This window comes from Teleopsis dalmanni, chromosome 1 (genome assembly GCF_002237135.1).
Source record: "Teleopsis dalmanni isolate 2A chromosome 1, ASM223713v2, whole genome shotgun sequence".
NCBI classification, from domain to species: Eukaryota; Metazoa; Arthropoda; class Insecta; order Diptera; family Diopsidae; genus Teleopsis; species Teleopsis dalmanni.
The window spans coordinates 16,036,498-16,045,612 of NC_051846.1; the positions used below are offsets into that span (position 1 = coordinate 16,036,498).

The window sequence follows — 9,115 nt, forward strand, 5'->3', positions numbered from 1 at the left end:
TAATTTAAATGTCTTTTATTTTAATTAATTGCATTTATTGTACTATATGCTTAAGGTAAAACCTACATCATGACAAATGTTATTTACTGTAATAAATGGCATTTATTACGATATGAATTATGTTAAACAAAAGACAGATTTATTTCAAATGAAAATCATTTATATTCTCTATTGCACGTGTTCAATGTGATTATTGGTATGGATGAAAGAATGAGTTGGGTTGTGTTTAAAATGAATGTAAGAAAATTATAGTACGTATACACAAACGCCAAAAATACATTTTTCATATAAAATTAATACAAAATTGTGCTAATGAGGTCCCATAATGAGTAATAGTATTAGTCGTTTCGTTTATTATAATAAATCGACATGACCTTATTAAAATCTTATTTCGAACAATAGAATTTACATAATTTGTTATGACACATCAATGCCAGCTTAATTACACTGTTACACAATCACAAAATTTATGATTAAAATGCGTTTTCTATTTAATTTTAAATATACGAAGATATACAAAAAGGTATAAATTAAAGACACATTAAAAAACTTAATATTTAATTGAAATGTCATATCTTTTATTAATCTAATTAATAGTCACATCACATATACAATTTGTGGATGTAAACAGTAAAACTGCTAAAAGTAAATGTAATTAAATAATAAATATTAATACTGAGTAAAAATAATATTAATAATAAATAATATACAGTTGAACACTTGTAACACATATTAGACGGTTCTTTCCAGATAAGTGAGAATATTTCTACTTTGAAGTATTGGTCAACCTGAAAACAGTTTTAACCCAGCAAAACTTTGAAGGTTTCTATTGTAGATCAGATGATTCCCCTAGAAGGTTATAAGACGGTTATTACGAATCACAATACGTTCTTCACATATATGAATCACAATACTACAAATAAAATAAATAAATTTGGATCATAGAACCTGTTTTCAAAAAGTTTATTTATCTTTATTTATACATTTAACAAATCCCAGGCCTTCTTATAAGAACATAATCTGCTTTGTATACTTTTTCTATTAGCTTCAATTTGTACGAAATCAAAAATTATCCATTGCTATAAATTTGAAAACCTATTCAGTTCAAGAAAATGTATGTTTGTGTAATCTTTATATATTTCTTAAAAACCTTTTTGTGTTAAATTATACAAATTATTATCCAACACTTTATTACATAATTATTACTAAATTAATTTAAATCTAAATCAACATTCTTATTAAAAAATAGATATAAACAGATATATACTTTGAAAATAATTACAGTTATGATATATATAATTATTATATATATTATTACTCTTAAGAATTTGCACAGAATATCTTTTTTATAAAAAAAGGTTACATAGTAATTTAGATGTTATTTAAAAAGAAAAGAGTACCCACTAATTGTACTTTGAAAAAGTTTTTAAAATATTTTCTTGTAAAAATATTAAATTATAAATAATCAAATAATAAAACTATTAAATAATAAAAAATGAAAATTATAAAATCGAAATTATTAATAAAATAAGCGATTTGTTTAAAATCATTAAACAAAAAAGTTACACAAAATCTTATATATAAAATTTAAAATGTAAATTGTATCTTTATGTCAAATATAATCGATGGTAATCATTAGCTCCGAAAGCACAATTACATTTTGGACATTTACGTTGACGAGTCTCATAACGTGTACGTAAACAGTCATAACAAAACACATGGAAACATTTCGAAAGTACAGCATCTTTACGTTTGACTTTGCACGATGGACAAGTAAGTGTTTCCTTGTATTCACGAATTTCTTCTAACATAACCTCGTCAATGGTGGTGCCGGCCATTTCAATCTTTTTCATTCTTTCGGCCTTACGTTTGAATTGCGCCAACTCTTCTTGTAGACGTTTTGTTTTATAAGCTTCAGCCTCTAAAGAGCTGGTCTTCTCAGCAACGACTTGTTGAGCTTCTTTCATTTGCGAGTGATACTTTTCTAAATGCAATTTAAGATCAGCTGCAGATTGGGCTGATTCTATAGCTTTACGTTTGTGCATTTCCATGGCTTGTTGACGTAATACCAATTCTTTTTCTATAGTAGCGACTGTGGACTGTAAAATGCGTTCTTTTTCTTCCAGCTTACGCAGCACTATATGCATCGCTTCTATTTGAGCGTCACGTGTAGCCATTTGATCCTCAAGTACTTGCTTTTCTTCACGTAATAACTTATGCAACTGATTCGCTTTTATACGTTCAGACATCAACTTGAAATTGGCATCGTCTTTCTCGCGCAATTGCTGAATTAGACGCGAATTTTGTTCCTGCATATCTTCAAACGCTTGACCAGTAACCTCCATTTCATTTAACAATGCTTCCTCCTCATGGGAACCCACAAATGGACGTGCATAATTAGGAGCTCCTGGTCCGCCCCAAGCATTATCGTTCGGCTTTTGATTAGCTACTTGTTTTTGTAGCTCATACTTTTGTTCTTCTAATTGTTTTATTTTACGTAATGCTTCTTCATCAGCTAGTTTTTTACGTTCTTCCCGTTTACTTTCTTGTATTTTCTTAAGTTGCTGCCGCAATTCCTCTATTTCGGAACGTAGTTTTTTTTCAATTGCCATAAGTTGTACTTTATCGCGTTGATCTTTTGAAACACCTTTATACATGTCAAGAAGTAATTTCATTTCCTTTTGATCATTCAGAGCTTTCCTGAAAGTAAAATATTTATTTATATTCAAATTAACATAAGCCAGTATTTACACACATCAATGTATACGTAAATATAAACTAAAATTGTTAGAAACATATACTTCATTTCTGATATTTAATAAATAGAAATCATTTCACAAAAAAAAATATTGCAATACAATGCAACAGTGAAGTTGACTTATACATATTTTTTTCTGTGCTTTTATATAAATAAATTATAATATAAATTTATTATAATCAATATTTATATTTTACTACTACATTTTGGGTAGATAACACACTTAAATAAGTACAAAAACTTACTTTAATTGAGCTTTGTAGTCTCTAACGAGTTCCGATTCTGCGAGCTTCATTTCTTTTGATTTTTGAGCTTCTTTAGAATCTTTCTCCGTTTTTATACTCACACCTCCAGCAGCATTTGCATTTGCACCAGCTGATTGACAAACTCCACCAGCTGTTAATATGTCTTTCTTATCGCCACTTTGGGATGGTGATAATTTTTCTGATTTTATTCCATCTTTTGAATCCTTAAGACAGTCATCTTCATTTTCATCTTCCACTAAAAAAATAAATATCAAATTTATTTTAACATTATGCCTTGTTATATATTGACTTAGACACTTTCTTACTTTTATTTGATGCCATCGGCTCATCTTTTAGAGGTGCATTCATATCACTAATACCTAGCCCTGTGCATCCAATACCGAGTAAAGATGCTTCCTCCTTAAGCACACACATACCTTCTTGTTTTATTTCATCGCACGGTAAACCTTGCTGCTTAGTACCATCTAATTTTACCAAAGTATCTTCAAGTTCTTTACGCAACTGAAAATATAATTATATATTAGTTTTCTTATATAAAGTTATATTATAAAAATTTGAAAGAAAAATGCAATTATTGTCTAAGTTCTGCAATAAGTTCCTAAATGAGATTTTTAAATAGCAGCAATTATAACGAGTTTGATTCTTATATATCGACGAAACATAGACGAATAAGAGCATACTTGAAGAAGATTAAAAATCAGCATATCAGACCTTAGACTTACTGTAATTGTTCAACAATACCAATAGAAGTTAAAAAAAATTAAATTAACAGTAAGGTAAAATTTTTTCTATGTACATGTAAGTGTAAAAAATACATTAACAATCAATAAAAAATGGTCTTCCCTAAAATTTTACAGCTAATTTGATACTACTTAGAGATCCAACGCAATAACAAGAACAAAAACGTTTGTTTGAACAAAACTTAGTAAAGTTGAGTTAGTTAGTAAAACTAAATATTCTGTTATTATTCTAATTCTCTTATGACTAAATCCCCAAACTCTTTACAATGTTTAATATACTACATAAATGCTGAATGAAAGAAAAAATGGATTATTTATGCAATATTTATAATATAATATAATGTAATTAAATTATTAATATAAGCAGAATAAGCCATGCAGGATAAGTGGATTGAATTCTGTACATGTATGTCGCGATAGGGACATCACTAAATTTATTTAACTCAACTTCGATTAAGACAGATATTTTAAATATTAAAAAAAATATGTAAAATTCACCTTAACATTGTCAGCAGAAGCATCTTTATATTTTCGCTTATAACGTTGCACCTCGCCTTTTAACTGGCCATTATGGTTTTGGAGTGATGTTATAAGATGCCTCATTTCTCGATTTATTGGTGCAGTTTGCTCGTTTGCTGCCATATTTTGTTCGAATTCAACACGTAGGTTTTCGTATTCTTTTCGAATCTCCTCGAGCATACCTTCCATTTGTATCATTTCGCTACGTACTTTTTTCTGGGCAATTAACTCTTCACTTTCCATTATTTCAATTTGTCGTAAATGCTGGTTTTTACTTGATTGTAGTTGGTTACGTGTTTCATCAAGCATAGTTTTGATTTGCATCGACTCATTGTATAAAACAGAAAACTGTGATTGCAAGCATTTGTATTCTGTAGTTTCTACTATAACTGACTCCGGTAGTTGACGAATCTTAAAAACAATTTTAATTTAATTATTAAGTATTTTTTTAATATAAATAGACTTACATCCATTTTTAACTTCTCAACTTCTTTAAGTGTTTCACGGTGAGTAGAATGTAACTTGTCTAACTCCTGTAGGCGATTATTAGCTAATTCACGATATTCTTCTAACTCCTTTTGTAAGTCTTCAAAATGTTGGCTATTTATATTAGTCGGTGTTGCAGTCTTAGAAGCACTTGAGTTTTTATTGGGATCACCATGCATTTGGTGATAAGCTTTTAGTTTTTCTATAGCTTCCGCCAAATGGTTCTCTAGTTTATCATTCCTGCAATGTATTTTCTCAAGATCATACTGCAGTTCATCGATCTGATTTTTAAGTTCTGCATTTTCAGTTTCTTTGGCAGTTAATTTGTCCTGACATTCCTTTAATTTTAGAGAATCGTTGTGATATCTTTCAAGTAAAGTTGTGTTTAACCGTTGCAAATTGGTGTTCTCAGTCATAATTTCAATATGTGTTTGCTTTAACGTCTCATCTATAGAAGAACTACCTTGTGTACTGCTGTCAACATCATCTTCAACTTCAGTTTTACCTGATCTATTACCACCGCTTATTATTGTATCTTTTAAAGCATCAGTAATTTTTTCGTTACGTTGCATAATCCGATCAATAACTTGAACAATTTTTGCAACTGCTCGTTTCGACACTTGAACTCTATTGGCTAACTTATCATCCAATTCTTCTTTATCCCATGTGGATAGTTGAGTGAGAAATGACGTTGTACTATCATGTTGGTTCCTACTTTCAGACTCATCAGCAGTTTCTGCATCGAAACGTTGTAGCAAAACACGAATGTCTTCGTTTAACTGATTCCAATACCGGTTTACAACATTTAATACAGCATCATCTTGGGTTTGCCTTTTCTCTAATTGCTCAATACGATGCCTTAATTCCGACTCCGTACGCATACGTTGCTCAATACGTTGAGCTAGTTTTTTATTCTGAAACTCAAGCACTTTTATGTCCATCTCTTCTAACGTCGACACGGGTCCAATGAGATGTGGTTCAAAATGAACCTTTTTTATTGGTGGTTGTCCAATATTCGTGCCGGACGATCCGGCACTTGTGCCACTACTTCCGTCATCTGCGGCTCTTTTCGACATTTTCTGAATGTGTGAAAAATTAACAAATTAGGTTCGTAATACTAGATGTACAAACACATGTAAAGTATAGTACTGCAAAGAAATAAAAGTTTTATATAATTTTAACTTACTATTTATGGTATTTTCTATGCTCCAATGTATATTTTATTAATAACAAATATTACGTGTATGCCGTTAACACTCGCAGACATTTTGCAAAATGCAGTGAAAATGAGCTGCCAACGAACTAAAATGTGGTCTAAAATTTGTACTAAAATATTTATAATGCTACCACCAACCGCAACACACACATGCGAACACATTTTACCTATTTACACTTGCATACATTGTCGCAAGCATAATTTGACAGCAATAAACTCAATGTTAAAACTACTGATATTGCAAAAGAAGATTACTTTATATATAAAAACGATGTTAAAAACAATATGTATAAAATATAAATAGTTTTTAGTTGTTTTTGTAGAATTAATTTCAATACATGTCTTTATGGACTATATGAAAAAAAATTTAATTAATAAATGTATCGCTTTATTTAACTTGCATCAACAGAGAATTAATCACGTAATCTTTTCAAAAGTTTTTCAATCGCTTATTTAAGGATTAGCATAATTTTGGTTTATTTAACTTACCTTCTTTGAGACTGCTGATACAATAAGCAACTCCGATAACCAGTAAATTATTTATTTTTAAAAATATTTGCAAAGTTAACAATCAGTTGTTGAAAAATTTTTTTCTGGATTATTTCTATTCAATTTAATTGTTTTTAGAAGATATATTTTCATTTTAATTAATTATTTAAGTTTTTGATATTTTCAGAAAATATGAAATCAAATTCAATGCAATGATGTTTTCCATATATATTCTGTCATATATCAAAACAAAGAATTTTATATTATTTTGTGTTGCCACCTAAAATATGTTGATTTTATTCAACATGTTTACAAACGAATACAAACGGTATTTGCTCATGCCACACTTGCGTAAAGTTGAGTATGAATATTCGTTTTTATAACAGTTTCACACAGTTTGCTACACTTAAAAATGGATTGAAATTTTACTTATCATTTTATGCGTGAGTAAAATTTAAATTTATAAGTAATTTGTGATTTCTTGTGTATACCAAGAATGCACACACCAACCAAGCGGAGTTCAGTTTACAAATTTTCAATCTGCACAACTCATTTAATGTAGCCGAGACCAAAAATGTATGCACCGAAATCAATTTTCAAACTTTACTCAAGTGTTGCATGAGCCGTTGGCATAATATAAACTATTTTTTCATTATATATGTGTTATAATATAATTTGAATGCCTCTTTTATCTACAAACCTTGCCTGGATTTAGTATTCTTATATTTCCCTTATTTTTATATACAAATGAATGTTATCAAAAGGCATTTTTTAGTAGGTCAAGCTGTTATTTTTTGAATGATTATTTAACGCTTGCACTAGAACATTTATTTGATTAAATTTGAAGCTACAAAATATAAATAAAATGTATTTCAATAAATAATAAAATAATTATTGCCGGATTGATCTAACATATAGAATAAATAACAAATTTTTACTTTGAATTTTTGTATAAGATGTCTGTGTCTGTTTAATTTAAAACGATTGATATTTAAGTGCTTGGCGTATAGTCATGCAATCTATTTCATCAATTTTGATAGTATTGGCTTTTATATTTATCTCTTCCTCTTGCATCAATTGGACATGCAATAAATAGCGAAGACTGGCCTTGTTTTCCATAAGGTTTTGCTTCAATTTACATAGGGTAGCTTTCAAAGCTTCAAGTTCGTGATAAAGAGCATCTTGTACAGTGTCACAAGTCAACTCGAGACCAGGTCGTCGTGCTCGATTACTCAAACGAGTCTGGCACAATGTCATAGAACGGTGTGCATCTGCTATTTCTTTTTCTAACTGTTGCATATTGCGTTGTACTTCTTCGATATGATGCAATGTGTCATTATGCTTATTTTCTAAGCATTGCTTAACGTATTTTGTTTCTTTAATGCGACTTTCAAATGCATCATTTGTGCGATCAGTTTGATTTTGCATGTCCTCACAGAATTGCTTCAATATAAGATCAATATAAGCACGAAGTTGTGAGGCAGAGTTAAGTTGCTTCGAATTAGTCTCCAAATTTTGATGAGTTTTGTGCTCCCATTCATGCAAAGTATATTGGCTTAATTTTAAATACAAATATTTGTATAACATGATAAATAAAATCAAAAGAATTTTATACTAACCAATTGTGCTTTGTGAGATCTTGTCCAACACCTAGATTTTGTTGAGTCTCACGTAATTTTAGATTCTTCTCATCAATTAGCAAAGATACATCTTTTTGCTCCAAGTCTTTATCCAATAAATACATCGTTGATCTAAGCATACGGATTTGCTCAGTTGCTTCCTTAATGACTTTATCCATCAAACATTGAGTACCCTTAATAACTTTTAACTCTTGACGTAATTCTCGATCCACTTCATCATCGCATAAGTCCACTCCAATTCGTCCTTCTCGAAGTAACAAGCAACGATGGTTTATGGCCAAAGATTTCTCTTTTAAAAACTCAATAGCATTTAGAACTCGATCACGATAAACCGATAATGCTTCATCTTCAAGTAAGGCAGTCTTTTTTTGTCTATTTAGTTCATCACAAAGGAAACGGATCTCACTCGCGCGTTCACGTAAATGGTGTTCAACCTCACGTTGCCAATTTTTAGTGGTATCTTTTCTTTCATCAACAGTGCGACGAGATTCTCTTGGATAAGATATCAAGGAAAGTGAATTAATATTTGAAATACCATCAATATATGTGTGTAATTAAAGAATTAATTTAAAAAATCATCCCACATCTAAAAATACAAATGTATTCAAAGAATGTATTGTAGGAATAATATCTCCTATATAGAAAATATTCACACGTATTTTTTGGGTACATGCAATAATTATATTTTTAAACCCTACAGTTCATACTTACTCTACAACTCGTTCTGCTAAACGCTCTTGATCGCAGGTAATACGAAATTTAATATTGTTATTATATGTCCAATCCTCATGGCTATATTTCGGAGGTATTCTTGCTCGAGGTTCTAAATATTTCCCAGTCAATTCCAGCCCAGTTAAACGAGTGGTTTTCCAATTAGGTAACATTATGCTCTATATTATATGACAATATTTTATAATTTTTTTTTAATTAAAATTTCGTTCGAGCAAATTAAACTTGACTATATGAAACGTCTGTCGTTAACATAAAAATTCTTCTGACAA

The 9,115-nt window shown here is 29.8% G+C and overlaps 2 protein-coding genes across 3 annotated transcripts; both read right to left on the reverse strand.

Annotated features, from left to right (window-relative positions):
• Window positions 1-1,556: 1,556 nt before the first annotated feature.
• On the reverse strand, window positions 1,557-6,557 carry LOC119670125 (E3 ubiquitin-protein ligase Bre1). Of its 2 annotated transcripts, none has more exons than XM_038080260.1 (6): window positions 6,475-6,557; window positions 4,751-5,848; window positions 4,263-4,694; window positions 3,330-3,525; window positions 3,004-3,259; window positions 1,557-2,700 (listed from the first exon to the last, which is right to left on the reverse strand). In XM_038080260.1, the coding sequence occupies exons 2-6, from the start codon at window positions 5,843-5,845 to the stop codon at window positions 1,608-1,610; spliced, it is 3,072 nt and encodes a 1,023-aa protein (XP_037936188.1). In that variant the 5' UTR covers window positions 5,846-5,848; window positions 6,475-6,557; the 3' UTR covers window positions 1,557-1,607. The 2 variants fall into 2 exon arrangements, with proteins under 2 accessions (XP_037936188.1, XP_037936187.1); XM_038080259.1 differs by lacking the exon at window positions 6,475-6,557 and adding an exon at window positions 5,956-6,063.
• An 824-nt stretch (window positions 6,558-7,381) lies between these two features.
• Window positions 7,382-9,115, reverse strand: LOC119670126 (tektin-1). The gene is made up of 3 exons (XM_038080261.1): window positions 8,826-9,115; window positions 8,094-8,606; window positions 7,382-8,029 (listed from the first exon to the last, which is right to left on the reverse strand). Exons 1-3 carry the CDS (start codon window positions 8,996-8,998, stop codon window positions 7,450-7,452), a joined length of 1,266 nt encoding a protein of 421 aa, XP_037936189.1. The 5' UTR covers window positions 8,999-9,115; the 3' UTR covers window positions 7,382-7,449.